Here is a 17,298-nt window from a genome sequence, read left to right on the forward strand (position 1 = left end):
TGTGTAGTATTTTGAGAGTTTTAATTTCAGTAAGAAAACCTTGCACTTAAAGGTTAATTTGCTAGTGCTTGAATCCTGGCCTGCTCTCTCCTTGCCCACCAAAGGAAATTTAATCTCTGAGAATTTCAAAGGTATGGAAAAAAATAATCCATGTTTCTGTGTGCGCAGACCAAGGGAGAGGCAGGCTGACCAGCAGTGTAAGCCTTGTATCAGAGCTGAAGAGAAATTCAGTCTCCAGAGCCCACTTCAGTGTGCAGGGATGATGGTGTGTCCAAAAGGAGAGCAATGATGAAGGGTTTAGGACATAAGTCCTATGAGGAGGTTGTTTAGCCTGGAGAAAAGGAGGCTGAGGGGAGACCTTATTGTGCTCTGCAACTCCCTGACAGGAGGTTGTAGCCAGGCGGGTGTCAGTCTCTTCTCCTAAGTAAGGAGTGATAGGACAAGAGGAAATGGCCTCAAGTTGCACGAGGGGAAGTTCAGGTCGGATATTGGGAAAAATTTATTTACTGAAAGAGTGGTCAGGCACTGGAACAGGCTGCCCAGGGAAGTGGCTGACTCACCATCCCTGGAGGTATTGACAAGACCAGTGGATGTGGAACTTAGGACACGGTTCAGTAGTGACCTGGCAGTGTTAACAGCTGGACTCGATGATCTTAAAGGTCCTTTCTAATCTAAATGATTCCCTGATTCAGAGCACCTCAGAAACTGTTCCAGCTTACAAGAAGATGGATTTGTACATGCAACAGTTACAACAGCCACAAGCGGCTGCCAGCACCCATCCCTATTTGATAAACGCACAGACAACAGAAAAAGCAGCCTCAACTCCCAGTGTCACAGCACTGGGCCTGCTGTAAGAGCCATTTTTAAGCCTAGTAATCTGTATTCAGGTCTCAGACAGTCAGACAGCAAATATAAGAAATAATTTTATTTTCTTAAATGAAGATGATAAATAATTTAACGCACAGAATAGAGGAAGTTCAGCAAGTTCAACTGTAAACAGAATAAAACTGCAATTAAAAAATGCCACTACTCAGTGCTACATACTCTTTAGCCCATAAAGGGCCTAATCTTAAGAGTTTAATCTAGGAACGTTTCTTTTTTTTATTATCATTTTATTAAAAGAATCAAACCAAGCCTATGCATTTGTACTCAACAAGGTGTAACTGCTTCAGTTTTGGAAGGCATCCACCTGCCATATCCCATCTCTGCAACCAGAGTTGTGAAGTCCTTGCAGAAGGCAGAGAGGGGTCATCACCAGAAGTCAGGGAATCAGCGTGTCCCACAGGATTACAGAACAGTCCGGAGGGGTGTGGAGACGGGAGGAGGACGACCACCACCCCCGAGACACTGAGTATTTCCATGTTACAGGCCAGATCCTGTGCCCAGAAAATACATGAGGGTTGTCTGGAAATACTCGCCACTACTTGGAGGAAGGAGTTAAGAGCACTTATCTGCCCCAGGGCTGCTCGCAGTTGCTGAGAGTGGAGGCATTTCCCCTTGGAAAGACAAAGACAGAGAAGTTCTCCCTTTCTGTTGACCTCTGGGGTTATGGAAATTGCAAGAGATACTAAAAAAATAAATTTAAGGAGATATTTTAGTTCTACATGAGATTTTAAGTTTATGTAAACCAGTTTTCAAGAAAAACAAGGATATTGTTGGAGTGTGTGTTTATATATATAAAAAAACCAAAGGGCCAGGCTTCAATCCATCAGAAAAGAGAGGAACAGACTGAAGGCAAAAATCCAGATCCTATATTTAAGATTAATTTACTTGAATCAGAGTAGATCTGCTGGAATCTGGTATTAGTAACCCCATACTGGGAATACTAACTCGGGAACTGTATTCCTATTTCAAGGGCTTATCAAATGTTTAATATTTCCATTTCAAGAGGAGTTGAGAATGACAATGTTCCATTGACAATATTCTAAAAGAAAACAAAATTAATTCTAAAACACATTAAGAAACATTTTCTTGTTAAGCGCAAGTCCTTTGAAATAAAGAGTATTCAATAGGGGACAATGAAATATTATTTGCCTACTTCCTTCCCAATTATTTTGATCTTTAGTGTTACATATTCAGAAAACATTTTTAGTGCACAGTAAGAGTACCAAAGCAAAAAGGTGCCAAGGTTATCTACAGCGCAAACATGATTGTCTAACTGATGCTGCCCGGGTGGCCTCTTCTCCATCTGTGCCTGATGCGGTCATTCCATTTAGATCTACTTCCAGAACCTGTAAAATCCCAGTGCTATTGCTAAGCAGGTGAATACTGAAGCTGTTAAAAGAAAAAAAAAAAAAAGAAGAAAGGAAATAATTAGCTGAATGCTAAACTGTATCACGTTCTGCATACAGGAAATTAACTGCAAACAAACGGAAGAATGATAACTCTAGAGCAGAGCCTCCTAAAGTTCCTGAATTGCTCCAGGTGCGACAGAATACTTTTAGAAGACGATGACTTTGTCTTAGATGCAATATCCCGCACAGTAGCACGGCCCAGGCGCGGAGATGGAAGGTCAGATTCAGCAGCCTGAGGAGCTCTGTTTTCAAGGACACATCTGAATAAATACGCTGGATAATACAGAGCAGAACAGGCTACAGCAACTTTTACTGTTGTCACCCATCTATTGCAAACTGTATTACAGGAGAGATGGCTGTACCAGGTCTGGCACAAGACATAATTAAAATTATTTTCCGCTGAACAAAATGACAATGAACTAACAATAGACACATCTGACGCAGCACTAGGATATCTAGGCAGCACATCTGAAGGCTGATGAGTCGTCTTTCAGATTTGTTAAGCTGCTGTTTCAATTAGTGTTAGAATAAAGCTAATTATGTTTCCCTTTCAACTTGTTCTCACTTCCAAATGTAATGTGTCACTCTCTTTTTATCCAGCTCCAATAGAATTAAAATGTCACTGGTTATGTCAATATTGAGAAGACAATCTCAAATCAGGCTAAAATGTGTTTTCCTTGGCAGGGGGAAGTACCGGTGCTGTCACACTGAAGCTGTGTGTCTGTGGAGGCCTGAACGGGAGGCAGAACTGGTCGCTCTCAGACTCATCCTGAGCATCAGCAAACTGTCAGCGTAACTTAAACGACCTTGGGAGAACTTCTGCAGGAACTCTGCCACACAAATGGCTGCCCTGCACCAAGCACAGGTACTGTCAGACTAGACAAGGTATTTAAGCTTTTTTTTTTTTTTTTTTAAAATCATGTCCTTAATTCCTCCTAATCCCCGTTCTGGGCTCAATCGTAGTCCAACTGCAGAAGTGTCCACGTGTTCCCATCTCTTCTGTGTTCTACATCACATTTCTTGCCGTTGGGGGGGATCTACCCCACCCCATCACAGTTGTCTGCTGTTCCACAACTGACTTCTTGAATTCACTTTGCATATACTCTTGAATAAAATGTTATACATCCAAAATACAATACTGGTACTCACCTCCTTGCTTATCACGTACCTGCCAAATAACGTATTGTATCCAATTTATTTGATTCCATAAGCGTTTTTAAGGAAGCTATTTCCGTGTCAATTTTATTACTGATTTCTGAGATAACACTGTTGGTACTTGAATCCTGAAACAGTAAAGACAGCATACATTTGACAATGATCTCTAGCTTTTTCAGCTTTGAAAAACCAAACAGGAATACCGTGCTACTACCAACAAGAAAGAAAGAAACTTCTAACCTATCACTGAAAGCAAAATACGTAACCGGTTAAGAGACCTCAGGAGAGACAGAGCAGCATTTAATAGATTCCAGGAAGAATACTGAAGAAAAAGATAGAAAAAGGGAGAACTCAGATCATACAGACTTTTGTCGCCGATATGCCAGTGCCTCCCTAAAGGAAGCACTCAACAGTGCATAGATAGTATCCCTAAATTTTTGCGAAACAAAGGTTTACGCATTCACAAGCCATATCCCGAAAAGGGAGAAGATGCTGAAGGTGGGACATGTCCATCTTCAGGCTCTTAGTCTCCAGTGCCCGCTAGCAGCTTTGAGGACTTCCAGCCCTTGAAACACTTGTTTCGCTGCAGGCACCTGAAAAAGCTATTAACTTGCACAAAAGTTTGGGGTTTACGTAACATGCAACGTGTAACTGAACCTTGCTAAATACAAACCCAGCTTTGCTCAAAACTTACTTTTTTATGAAACTCTGTAGTTGCTTCCATCAGCTTCCTCTCCTGATCTGTAAACTGCGGATAAAAAGATAAATTATAATTGTAGTAACGGAAACCAAGACAGAGAACTGACAGAGGTATCTTCATAGACCAGCTTACCATATCTGTCACTCTGCTCCTTTCCAGGTTTATGTCTAGCTTGCTGTCAGCTCGGATTTTACTGGTTTCATTCTTTAAAGCAAATAAAGATTATGAAAATAACTATTTAGTTTCCCTAAAAGGAGTCAGGAGCTGCTTGCTGTTTACTTACCATTAGCTGCTGTTTAACTTGATCTAATTCAATTTTCATTTTCTAAGTGCAGAGGAGAAAAAAAAAAAAAAAAATCTTAGAATCTTACAAATTCAGAAAACTGCTGACCACATTAATCAGTCATGTAAGCGTTACCACTGCATGCACACAATTATTCTTCCATAATTTTTCTCCCAATGGAGCAATTTGTTCTTGATTAAACGTTCTAACTAGTGTGTTCAATCTGTATAGCCCTGTATAATCTGCTGGGAAATTTGCTCAAAATAAAGGGATTATTTTTTAACAATGATGATCTTGTTATTCTTAGACTAAAGAAAGCAGAAAAATACCAAAATGCAGTCAAGCAAAACCAAAATGTGTCTCAGTCACCAGTTTAATTAAATTGTGGCAAAGAAACAGCTGACTACTCTCCCTGCATTGTATGGTTAATGTGGACAAGACTGTGCCAGAATCACCCTTAAATAAAAATCCAGAAGATGATTTTAAGATGTGTAGATTTTCTTTTCTTTACAGAAGAACTGAGCAAGTCTTATCACATGAAATATATTTTCACGTGATCACGGAAGCTATAATCTACAAACACTTCAACTCTGATAACAGTACCCATCATTACTTTTACAATCGTATTCTGTTCCACAAAAATGTACAACAGGTATGACCCAGATATTACAGTTTTATTGCTTAATATAAAATATCTGTTAGTACCTCATTCTCTGCTCTCAAGTTTGCAAATTCACTTTTCTCTAGGATGACCATATCTTTTCGAATGGAGTCCAAATGTGCCATTATCTGCTGCAAAGTTATTTCCTTAAAAAGAATAAATCATGTCAATGACTAAGTCGCACGCTTTCTAGTGAAGTACAGATTTTTAGGTCTGCTATTATGAAATTAGCTACTGCAAAGCACAAAAATGGGGAGACTCCCCAATACAAGTGTGACAGAAACAGAATTTTCTAGATGCGATTTGCTTGAAAGACTCAAGAGCTTTGGGTTTTCTGCTTTTTTCTGTTGCTTTAATACACTAACTCTGAATTTAAGCCACAAAGCCAGAGGTAGTGGTTTGAATAGCTACAAAATGAAATGGAGCCAAAACTTCAGGTGAGTCCTTCATTCTCTTTGATTTTTAACGGACATTCAGTAGCCTATAAAGCATTAATTGTTGGTTTGAATCCAGTTCCTAAGGCAGCATTTCCATTTCTTGCACACAAAGTCATTACAAGTCAAAGACTTAATGCTACGAATACCCAACTGTTTCCTAAGCACTGAAGTCTGAAGGATACTAGTAAAACATTGCGGAAAAGTAATGAAAAAAGCCTTCCTGGTGTTTGGACTAACAAATACAACTGCTATTTATAAACTACAGAGTAAAAAATAGTAAGGAAAATAAAGGAAGAAACTTTGTATTTTAGAATCTCAAAAGATTCCTTTAGCTAGCACAAGGAAGTTACCCAACTATTTAGCACGGGATTATGTATCGCTCTGGGATTCTGCTTTTAAAGTTGAGAGCCAGCAAAATGAAGAGCTCTCGTTCTGACTACAAGCAAATCAGATCCTCTGTTGAACTAAATTTGTTAAAATATGTCCTGACCCACCTTCCATTGAAGTCTGACTACTTCACTGAACACAATGGAATTTTTACAATTCCTGGGAGACGATCAGTTGCATTTACACTGAGGAGCTAATTTGCCTCATCCCATCTTAAAACAATCAGCCTCAACACTGATCACACTATAAAAAACAGAGTTATGCCTAACATAATTCCATGCAAATTATATTTGGGATACTGACTTTCTTTACATATCATAGGATTTGCAAAAAGAAAGATTCCCATTTTGATGAAAAAAAAATAGAGAAGCAAAAGTTATTTTCTTCTGAGATTTATAGAAAAAGGTTAGATAACTTTTATTAAGCATAAATATTAGTAAGATAAAAATCTGTTGGAAGTAAGGCTCAGCAGTTTAAATAAAATAGCAATGAATGCGCAATTGCATTACCTCACTGAAGAAGAATGGTATGTAATTTCAGTTTGCACAGCCTTCCTGACTAATTACTAAAATCATTACTGTGCATCAGAGCTTTATTATCCTGGCCCAGATGCCGAGCCTATAAGAAAAACTAAATTTCTTTTTATTTTGGCAATTTGTTAAAATGAAACTGGTCGCCACCTCTACTATCAACAGAAAACCAGCCATGCTGCTTCAGTGATTCACTGCCTCCAGGTACGTCCACAAACATGAACCTGAACACCCAAGCGAAGGAGACACCTTGATGCTTTGCTGGAGTGCAGGCTGAGGTGACGACCTGACCAGCACAAACACCCCGGTTTAAACCGACAACGACAGAATTCAGAGCCCACTTCTGTCTCTGAGGGCACAAGACACAGAACACGTCCAGTGCGCTAAAATCTCTTCCTCCTAAACCAAGGTGGCTCTGTCCGCTCTGCCTGATGGGAACAATCCCTGGCCCTATAATTTCATGGAAATTGTGCCCAGCTCAAGGAGACTGAGAGCTGGCACAATGCAAAATCAAAACAAGGCACCGCAGTGGCCGTGGACAACCACATGGTGGTGTTTGTGCCCACACCCTGGCCACGCTCTGCTTTTACTACAGATGGAGGTTTAGAGGCTGAAATGCAGAATAAGATAATGAAATCGTTTTAATGAATTTTTTTTTGGTTTATGAATAGGAAAATATGACAAATACAGTGTGTCTCAGACCAGAGTGACATCTTTACTAAAAAAACACTGACATTCTTCTGATATTTTAGGTGGTTTTGTCATCTCTCAAAAACCCCTCCTTAAATCTCTTTGCCCTCAACCGTGGTAAAGCACAGTTATTTAGTACTATAAAGAGTGGCTCACTTGTCTTTTAAACATGCAAATGTGAGCCATTATAGTCGCGCAGTGCTGTATACGAACATCACAGATTACTTTTTACCTGCTGAGCCTGCGTAACCATATCCTTATAGACTGTGTCTAAGCTGACATTCGACAGGGTTATTAAAGCCGATACGATGGTCTCCGCTTGCTCCTTCCCAAAGCCTGAAAGACAGTTGAAGGATGACAAGGTGATATTAGAAAGCTGGATGGAAAGAAGAGCAAGAGGTACAAAATAAACTGGGGCACTCAAGCGCTGTACCCAACCACAGTGGTAAATAAGAAGTCACACAATTACTGCAAACTGAAAGTGAGGAGCCAGACACTGACTTGTAACCAGAAAAAACACAGACATAATGATGCAAAAACCTGAAGCACATTAAATTTCAATATATTGAAATAATCTATGCATGCAGCTGGCAAGAGGATCAAATTTCTGTACAGCATTTAACTGTTCACGCATTATAAAAATAACTCAGCAAAATTTTACTTCATAGTGGATTTTTGCAAATTCTGTTAAAGCCAAACTTACCTTGAGCTAAAAAGCACGCATCCCTACAGAACAGCAAAATTTAAAAGTAAGTCTGCATATATCGGAATTGTTCTGCACAGAGATGAATGCACGCAAAACCGATTTAAAAACTGCTGCATCCATTGCTTGCAGAATGAATTCAAACTGGGATTTTTGCTTTCTGATTATAAAGATTACACCTTGTCCACAGCTTGGTGCAATTTGAAGTGTTAAAGATGATGTGTGATGAATAGTGAAGAAAACCCAACCAGCTGTCATATTAGCCGTATCCGACCTACTGCCGAGAGCTTTGGCGCGAAGGATTTACTTCCAGCAGTCTCACTGAGGTGCTGTATTTCAATGGACTCATTTTATAAAGTGGGATCAATTAACTTTTTTTTCTGTTGAAAAATGCTGCTGCCAATATTTCTCGTTAGAAAAAAAACTTAAGTTACTATTAGCAGGCTAGTAGAAGGAACTTCTGTTAAAGCTTCCTTTTTACTAGAAAACAGTTCTTTAACTCTTATTGTTACTTTACATCTGTCAACTGCATTATGTTCCTCAGCTGGAAGACAGTATATAAAGTTGCCTACAGCTACAAATAAGGTGAATATATATATTAAGGTAATAATAATATATATAATAAGCTAGCAGTATTTGTACGGTTACAGAGGCATCAAACTGTGTCACACGCCTCTCCTTCACCAGCCTCCTCAAGAGGGTGCCAAAACATTTTTTAATGCAAAGTACTGGTACTTCCGGAAAATTGATAGCGTTCACTATGGTGCTTAAACTAAAAGTTCTCCTCTGAATTATTTATCAGTTATCACTTACCATGGGCTTCCAGATCCTGCACTAAAGCATGAGTATCAAAAGTTACCTTCCTCTGCTCCAGGGGAGTGATTTCAACTCTTCTGACATCATATGACTTCTTAACGAGCGTGGCAGCAAAACCTTGAAGTGAAAACATGTGATTTAATCTGACCGGTTTATCATACAATATGATAATTTTAATTTCTTTCACCATAGCAAAGCTGCACAGATGTTGCAAGAAAAAAGCTGGGTCCTTTTGCTAACTTTGTAACAGCACACGTCAGAAACTATCAATCCCTTTTCCAAGGGGATCTAAACTAACTAGGACTCATATATTGATCTTAAGTACATTTGCATAACTGGGAAGCTGTGCGTCCTGATACACTAAAAATAAACCCACCACAACAAATTGTCTTGTAATATTTGAGAAACATCATTTAAATCATGTCCCTACTTGTAAAACGTCAGCAGTTGTAACACACTGTCAATTTCTGCTGGTTACAGCTAACATCATTCGTTTGTTTTTTTTCACAGAATCTCTCAACCACATCCTTTTTACACTTTCTTCTATCACTGTCCTTTCCAGCAAGGAGAGTGCCATGTGTCAAGATAAAGCTACAGATGATTTATGAGAAAGTTATGCAAATCTAATATTCAGAATGAATTTGTTGGTTCACCAGGAAAGTAACCAGGAAACAAAGCAATAACCTGTTTGTATCTAACACCTCAGAGACAGGTTTTAGTTAAGATTCACCCTATTTACTACGTTAATGCCTTCCCACAAGATGTTTCACTGCTGCTCCTACTTCACTTCAAGCATATTTTTCCCTTCATCCTGTCTCTGTGGCGCTTTGCATGTTACAGATTCCATTCCAATAGATTCTTTGTTATCTAAAAAGCCTGTTACTTCTAAATTCATGCTTATTCAAAATGTCTCTTGCTGCTGGCTCTTCACCTTACCCAAATGTTGTTCTGTATCTTATCTAGACCTTTACTCAAAAGCTTTATATCATTAAACAACTGGGCAGTTATATAGTGTCACTGCTAGATAAATCAAGTTATGTGCTACCTTGTATCCACTCTGAAGAAGTGACCAGAACTAAGGCAGCTGTAGTATCCAAACTACAGTCTGCATAAGATTTAAGATTGAAGAGACAAAGGAAAGATTTGTGTTTAAGTGCATGAACACTGACTACTCCATACAAATAATTTAAATAACTCTACAATTTAGTGTGGAATAAAACATTCTTTTTTTTTTTTCCCACTGAGCCATAACAGCTTTTAAATACACAGTTCTTTGTCCTCTAATTGCGTTAGCAGATTTTTATTCATTGGATTGAACATAAATCTTGTAGACACATTCTTTCAGAAAAGCCAACGTTACAGCACGAAGGTTCTGGTTACCTACACACGTTGCTCTTTTCCATATTGCTTCACTCCTGTATTGTCTCAATTACAGAACCGTGTACATTGGAAAAGACCTTTAAGACCATCGAGAAGCTCAACATGAGCCGGCAATGCGCCCTTGCAGCCCAGAAAGCCAACTGCATCCTGGGCTGCATCAAGAGGAGCGTGGCCAGCAGGTCGAGGGAGGTGATTCTCCCCCTCTACTCTGCCCTGGTGAGACCCCACCTGGAGTACTGTGTCCAGTTCTGGAGCCCCCAACATAAGAAGTACATGGACCTGCTGGAGAGGTTCCAAAGGAGGCCACGAAGATAAGAGGGCTGGAGCACCTTTCCTGTGAGGACAGGCTGAGAGAGTTGGGACTGTTCAGCCTGGAGAAGAGAAGGCTCCCGGGAGACCTTATAGCAGCCTTTCAATCCTTAAAAGGGGCTTATAAGAAAAAATGTGGACAGACTTTTTAGCAGGGCCTGCTGTGATAGGACAAAGGGTAATGGTTTTAAAATAGAAGGAGGTAGATTCAGACTTGATGTAAGAAAAGAAATTTTCAGAATGAGAGAGGTGGAACACTGGAACAGGTTGCCCAGAGAGGTGGTGGATGCCCCATCCCTGGAAACGTTCAAGGCCAGGCTGGACGGGGCTCTGAGCAACCTGATCTGGTTGGAGATGTGCCTGCTCCTTGCAGGGGGGTTGGACTGGATGGCCTTTAAAGGTCCCTTCCAACCCAAGCCATTCTATGATTCTATGTAGCACACTCCTTGTCTGGGACTTGCTACAGCCCCAGAGGAAGGCGTCCTACGCTCCCTCACACACCGCCCGGGGACAGGCCTCCGCGATCGGTCTCAGGCAGCCAGCCCAGCCTGTCAAAGGCCCTGCGCAGCCTCCGATGCAACGCAAGAGGCCCCGAGGCGCAGGTTACCCCCTACCCCAGCAGGCAGCCTTCTGCCCCCTCCTGCCGCTGACTCGCCGGCTCCCGGTGGGCTCAGGGGCCACGCGCGGCCCTCCGGCCCCTCTCACCTCTCCGAGGAACCGGCGGCAGCAGGGCCCGGAGTGGAAGTAAGAGCAGGCCCGGCCGGGAGCCGCCGCCGCCCCCGGCGAGGAGCGCGGCGCTGCGCCCAGCAGCCCTCATCGCGGCACAAGCGCTCCACTTCCGGCCCGCGCCGCCAAACATCACCCGCCGCCCCCACTGCGCAAGCGCGGGCGGATCCCTTTCCTCTTGCGCCGCGCAAAGCATGCTGGGTACTGTAGTCCACAACGGCCCGGCTTGAGTGTGGCGGGGCTGCGCCGCCATGCGGGGGGGAGGAGTGGTAGCGCTCCCTGCGCATGCGCAAGCAGCGACCTCTGCTGGCGAGGCAGCACTGCCGCCGCTGTGTCCTCCGTGGGTGGGAGTCCGTGGGTCGTTCCTCGTCGCTTCGACGTTCAAATTGCTGTCAGCAGCCTGGCTGCTTCAGACCACAAGCATTCCCTGCAGCTTGGCTAAGTCTTGGTGATGTGCAAGAGGCTAATCTGTAGCAAAATCAACCTGGGTTGGTTGGGATTTTGGGCCGGTGATGGCGGCGAGTGGACTGGTCTTTGGTGCTACGGCGTGTGTAGATGGTGTTGGTGCCTCTTGAGTCGCTGGGTGAACAAGCAGAGTTAAAACACCCACAGAACACAGCGAGTAGAGGAGGAGATAGGAAAAAAAAAATCTCCAGACTGCTTTTGCTTGGAAAATGTTCAGAGAAGGCATATCCAGAGAGAGGCCTGCGCCGGTGGTCTGCTCTGAGGACTTGGAGATCGGCAGTGCTCTGACACAGCCCTGAAACAGAAAATCATCCTGGGTACTGTGCTGCAAATTGGAATAAAGGACACCTTGCTTTGCTGCTAGGCAGTGTGTGCAGCCTGGGGAGGTTGTTGTAACAGATCTGTCTGAAACAACTCATGAAGATGTGGTGGCTGTACCTGGGCTATGTTGTGGAGCACCAGCTAGGCAGCCTTGGCACCAGCTGAGTTGCTTGTGTGTGTTGCCAGGCTGATGGAGCTTCCTTGAGGTGTACATGGGACTCAGTGTTTTGAGCGTTCCTCAGAAAGTGCTTAAACCAAAGTTTGAAGTTTGAGTAAGACAGAATTCTTAATCTGAGCTTATCAAAGGCCTTCCTTGTAAGAGCCCTGGTGTTGCTTGCCTTCAGGACAGAATGGTTTCTAGCAGGCAGGGTCCAGAGAAAAAGAAGGCTGCCTACAATAGACTGTACAGAATTCAAAGGAACTCAGATCTATACAGGTGAGGGCATGGAGCATCCATGCAAATTGTGTAAACAGGCAAATTCAGCTCTGGAGACTGCAAACCTGTTGATAAAAAATGCAGAGTCTAGAGACATGAGGGCTGAGGATTCACTGCACACACACAATCCCAAGATGGACTCTGGGAAAAGAAAACAGCCCTGAATTTCTCTTACATACTGACTTTCATGCCTGTATACAGTTAGAATTAGCTTTGGGATGCTGAAGTTACATCTTAAAATACAAGTGCAGACCAAAAAAGAAGATTGCTAATGGTACTTTTTAGAAGTTCTAACTGAAGTAGTAAAGTTCGAGAGCCATGATATAAGACATCTGTGAGTAAAAGAGATTAATTTTTCAGCAGTTCCCAGCAGCTCTAGGCTGTCTGAACTTGCCTCTCTGTGCTCTTTGCAGAGGCCTGCTTCTCTCACAGCTAATATGCTGCAATGCTTTCAGCTGAGCACATAAAAATTCAGCCTTTCAGAGCAGAAAAGTCTCCTTGGTAATAAAAAACCTTTGATTTTCACTTAACTGTAGGTCCCTTCTGCTTCCAGGTTGGCTTCAGCCTTTATGATCCATTCTTCTCCATTCAGTGGAAGGTGCTGTCATTTCCACGGACTGGCTTACGTGGAGCTTTGGTCCTGCCTTGTTTCCTTCTGTTCACAAGAGCCAGTTGGGTGAATCTTAGTTTGCTCAGAGGCATTTCCTCTTTCAGGGCATGACTTTCATTCAGAGGACTTTTAGGAAGCGGAAGTAAGATGTGTATGCGATATTTAGGGGGAGAGGCACTGCTACCAGTGGCAGTTGTCTGAACCAGGGTGATAAAGAAGGCAAGCAGCTGAGGAACTCATCGGAAGGGCATTAGCCGGGAAGCAAATGCCTGGTACCTCTGCCGAGGTTTAACTTCGCAGTCCTGCCATGGTAACAGATGCAGGATTCAGCAGAAACGCTGGAACAAGCCTTATTTAAAGCTCTGAGTTTCCAAGTCAACAACTCCTGTGTTGCCAAGATACAGACATTAGAAAAAAATCCCAACAATGGCAACAAAAAGCTGTCACTAAGGGAGAAGGGCCCCGGATCCACGCCCTCTCTGCGGGGACATGGTTGTTCAGCACTAACAATGTCACACGCGGGCTCAGGGTGGCAATTGCTCCTTGAGCGGCATGCGGTCCTTTCCAAACGCAAAGGCTTCCCTCGCAGGGCAGAAGGGCTGAGTGCCCCAAGATGCTGATTTTCTACTTCAGACAGACAGTGAACCAGCAAACTGGGTGTCTGTAATTTCTGGCCGCCGGTACCAGCAACTGAACTTGGTTCATCTTCCTAAACCAGCTGCTCTGGAGAGAAGGGCCTCTGTCCCAGCTTGCCGTAGGAGGGCAGCAGCCTACAGCCAGACAGAGTCTGACGACAGGACTGTCCGTTCTGATCAACTCGCCCTTCCGCTCTCTTTTATTTATCGTCATTTACGCGATTACAGCGGAGGGCAGCTCTTCCTATGCTCTCAGCCAGCCATCCTACAGCTTTTGCGTGCACCCAAGTAACGTGTCTCTGCATTTGTCTGCTCACCATCTGGATGAGGGCCTGCAGCAGCGATTGCTTCGTGCTGCTGTGCTCTGCAAAGGTGCTGCAGGGTAGAAGGCACTCCTCTCAAAGAGATGAAAATAAGGAAGGCAAGAAGAAGTGGACCCTCGATAGAAAAATGTTGAAACCAATGAGGTGGTTGGAAAGAGGGAGACTAATGAGACAAGATAACTAGCTTTTTAACCTTCCCCCCTATTTCTCATACCGTGTATATTTTTCACTCTCTGGCATCCTTCATGAGAGCTTTTTGTTATCTTCCTTGACTTCAGGATGCAGATCAAGGGTTTAGCACTGTTGGTGGTGGTGGTATCTAGTCATTGGTATGTGGGGCTGGAAAGGAGCGTGTGTCTTGAGCCCACTCCCTCAGCAAACAACAAGCACACATGCTTCCCTGGTCATTTGGTCAGGCACTGGAACAGACTGCCCAAGGAAGTGGTGGAGTCACCATCCGTGGAGGTGTTCAAAGAACATGTAGACCTGTCATTTCAGAACATGGTTTAGTGGACATGATGGTGTTAGGTTGATGGCTGGACTTGATTATCTTAGAGGTCTTTTCCAACCTTAAAGATTCTTTGATTACTTTTTTTCTTGCTGCTTCTTTTGACATCTTTTCCAGCCCAGGGTTGATTTTCCCACTGAATCACTAGCAAGTTCCTTTCTTGAGTTTAGGAGCACAGATCCCTGGTCTGAGCTCTGTGATCAGTGTCAAATAGAGTACAAACAGCTGCAGCGAAGCAAGATACTGTTTAATCTCAACAAATGGAACAAAGTATAAGGAATGAGGAGTTTCAAGCAGTGAAAGTGTCCAAGTGATTGTTTGCACACCATGAGCTGTACCTCCCTGTCAAAAGCATGGGGTAATGGTCAGGAGCCTCACGTAGATTTTATTGCCATGGATGCCTGGGCAGAATCCATCCCTTCTTAGTCCATTCTCTGCTGTCAACCTGTTGTCCATCTCTAGTGGTCAGATACTGGTCACGCAGCTTTTGTTGAAGTCTGGAAGCATCACAATCTCTGCTAAAAGATAGTTTCAGTATTGCCTTTTCATGGTGCCCACCCTGTTTCCCAGGAAACTGCTTCTCTGGATCTCTTTCTGGTCATTTGGATAGTTCTGTAGCAATCCTGCTGCTAAGTGAGTCAGCATGGAAAGGGACAGTCAAGGAGACAGAGAACTTTGATAGCAGTGGCAGGTGATGCCTGTCTCCTTGAGTCCTTCAGGACTCCACCTCAATCCAGAAAGAGGAAAAAGGGAGCATCATGCCACCATCAAGTGTTGCAGCACCACTGAACCTTGGGAGAAAGAGATCAGATGGGGACTTTTGGAGAAGGTTGCCTTCATACATACTAAAATCTCTGACTGAGACTCAACCTGTGAAATTTACCATGGTATGAAGTGGTAAATGTCTTAAGTGCAGCACAAGTCCCTCATCCTCTCCCAGCTCATCCTCTGCCTGGTGGTGGGACCATCCGTTTGTCATCCCTGCCCCAATGTACACCTGCATACTCCTCCCAACCCCGTTCTCCTGCACCTCATGGGGTAAGAGGGGAGCGTTGCTGGGGGTTGCACCACGGGAAGCAGACCTGGCTCTGTTGCCTCCCTCACCACACTGCTTAGAAAAAACCAAAGTGCAAGATACAGCTTGGGAGGCAAAGGTGAGATCCAGCAGCCTGGAGTGGGACAGAAGACAGCTGGTGTCTAGAAAATACTTGCTGTTAATCATAGTATTGTCCTCTAATCATTTCAGCACTGGTTGAGATTGTATATACTTAGGAACATGAGACCGCTGCAGTGTAAGTCTCTTTTCCCATCGCTACTCAGATCAAAGTGCCGTGCTCTGGCTCTCTTCGGTGTTAGGAAGGCAGCTGTACCACTGCTGCCTACACAACAGGGCGTTGTGCTTCAGCCTTTTGCTGGCAAACATCTGTCAGAATTTCAGTCTCATTTGCCAGGGACATCTTGCAGGCAGGATGTTGTTACCCAGCGGCTCTCCAGAGTTGCTTAAGCTTTTTATGGAAAACTGAGAGGAAAGGGCTGGTTCTTTCCACTCAGTTTTGAACTGATTGGGACTTAGGAACTTAACTGTGCTTCAGAAATATATTGAGACAAAGAGCAGGGAGCGGGTGAATAATTCCAGTGTAGAATTAACAACAAAAACAAAGCAGATTCTATATTCCTCATATAAAGGAATTCACCGAGCCGTGGTTTGTGGAAAGCTTCCTTCCTCCTGTCTTACCTACCACAGTCTGCTTTCCAGCCAGCTAAGTGCATTTGCAGCAAATTAGATTCCCTTTGACATAAACATGCAGCGTGGGGCACAGGAGCCTGTTGTAGGATAGGTCAGCATTCTGCGTGATTAATTCAGTTACATCAGGCTCAGATAAATCTCACCAAAATTAATTTAGAGGGAGTATGGGCAGTGGACAGACAGACTTTGAAGCTGTGGTTGGTATTAATGACGCTCTGTCGACTTTCATCCTTGTCAGTGTCTTGAATAACATTGCTTGAGACCCCGGTGAGGAAGGAAAAAATCGGGTAGTGAAATAAAATGTGTGGTCACAGATTTATTGGATTAAGTCTTGTCTAAGTCTATGGGGTAGCTGTAGTCAATGGAGCCATGCTGACTTCTATCAGCAGAAGCTATTGCTTATTCTTTGTATTCCTGTAGTACTGAGGAGCCCAAATCCTGTGCCAGCATCTCACCATTGTCAAAACTCAATATGTAGATTCTGCGTGTAGCTGAAGGCAACAAAATTCTAGTATGGAAGTTAGTTAGGGAAAGAAGACTTCAGTGCTGGATTGCCGGATGCTCCTCTTGCCTGTCTTTCTGAATTATCTTCTCTCTGCCCTCCACAGTGCTGCCATCTACCACCTGTGCCATAGCTTCAATGGTCAGGTCCACCCCTTGATCATGAACCCGTCTGTGTGTTGCATCTCTCTCTAGATGTCCTGATGTTTCATGGGCTCAGCGAGCCACAGATAGCTCACCCTTACGTTCCCAGTTCAGGTCCAGAAATCCAGATGCATTCTGCTCCCTTGTACTCGGATGACATTAGGGTACACTGTGCACTATGCACCAGTGTCCACTGAAGCCATCTATTTCTGTGGATCCCGTGTGCCAGGCCATCAAATCCACACCATCCAGTAAATCTGGTTGTCTCTTTCCTCTGCCTGGCCAGAGACAGGGACCCTTTATTCCTGGTTGGAGTATTCACTATCTGAGTCCTGTGGTTTCAGACCAGAAGTTTCTTCACCAAGACCAGGAGGAGAGGTATTCTCAGCCCTTCTTCTGCATCTAGGGCATTGCTGTCCTCCACTATCAGTGGCAACTGAAGTGTCAGCTGCCTTGGATGGGTGCAGCAGTGTTCCCTGCAGTCCGAGTATGCAGGCTTCTAGATTTGAGGTGGGCACATTGTTCCACTTCATGTCC

At 43.6% G+C, this 17,298-nt stretch overlaps 1 protein-coding gene across 3 annotated transcripts; it reads right to left on the reverse strand.

Moving 5' to 3' along the window:
• Positions 1-905: 905 nt before the first annotated feature.
• Positions 906-11,203, reverse strand: CCDC90B (coiled-coil domain containing 90B). 3 transcript variants are annotated; one of them, XM_086739673.1, is made up of 10 exons: positions 11,051-11,203; positions 8,654-8,773; positions 7,370-7,473; positions 5,138-5,239; positions 4,433-4,474; positions 4,282-4,353; positions 4,144-4,197; positions 3,463-3,577; positions 2,195-2,274; positions 906-1,567 (listed from the first exon to the last, which is right to left on the reverse strand). In XM_086739673.1, the coding sequence occupies exons 1-9, from the start codon at positions 11,160-11,162 to the stop codon at positions 2,219-2,221; spliced, it is 777 nt and encodes a 258-aa protein (XP_086595799.1). In that variant the 5' UTR covers positions 11,163-11,203; the 3' UTR covers positions 906-1,567; positions 2,195-2,218. The 3 variants fall into 3 exon arrangements, with proteins under 3 accessions (XP_086595799.1, XP_086595798.1, XP_086595800.1); XM_086739672.1 differs by having other exon boundaries at positions 906-2,274; XM_086739674.1 differs by lacking the exon at positions 11,051-11,203 and having other exon boundaries at positions 906-2,274; positions 8,700-8,773.
• Between the last annotated feature and the right edge of the window lie 6,095 nt (positions 11,204-17,298).

This window comes from Chlamydotis macqueenii, chromosome 1, assembly GCF_036417535.1.
Source record: "Chlamydotis macqueenii isolate bChlMac1 chromosome 1, bChlMac1.mat, whole genome shotgun sequence".
Lineage (NCBI taxonomy): Eukaryota > Metazoa > Chordata > Aves > Otidiformes > Otididae > Chlamydotis > Chlamydotis macqueenii.

Bases quoted from the DNA above. Each gene is read 5' to 3' on its own strand.
- CCDC90B (XM_086739673.1), bottom strand. From the start codon at position 11,162: ATGAGGGCTGCTGGGCGCAGCGCCGCGCTCCTCGCCGGGGGCGGCGGC. The intron at 8,774-11,050 runs GTGAGAGGGGCC...TTTCACTTCAAG, and splicing joins GCCGCCGGTTCCTCGGAGAG to GTTTTGCTGCCACGCTCGTT. The intron at 4,354-4,432 runs GTAAGTAAACAG...TTTGCTTTAAAG, and splicing joins AAGTTAAACAGCAGCTAATG to AATGAAACCAGTAAAATCCG.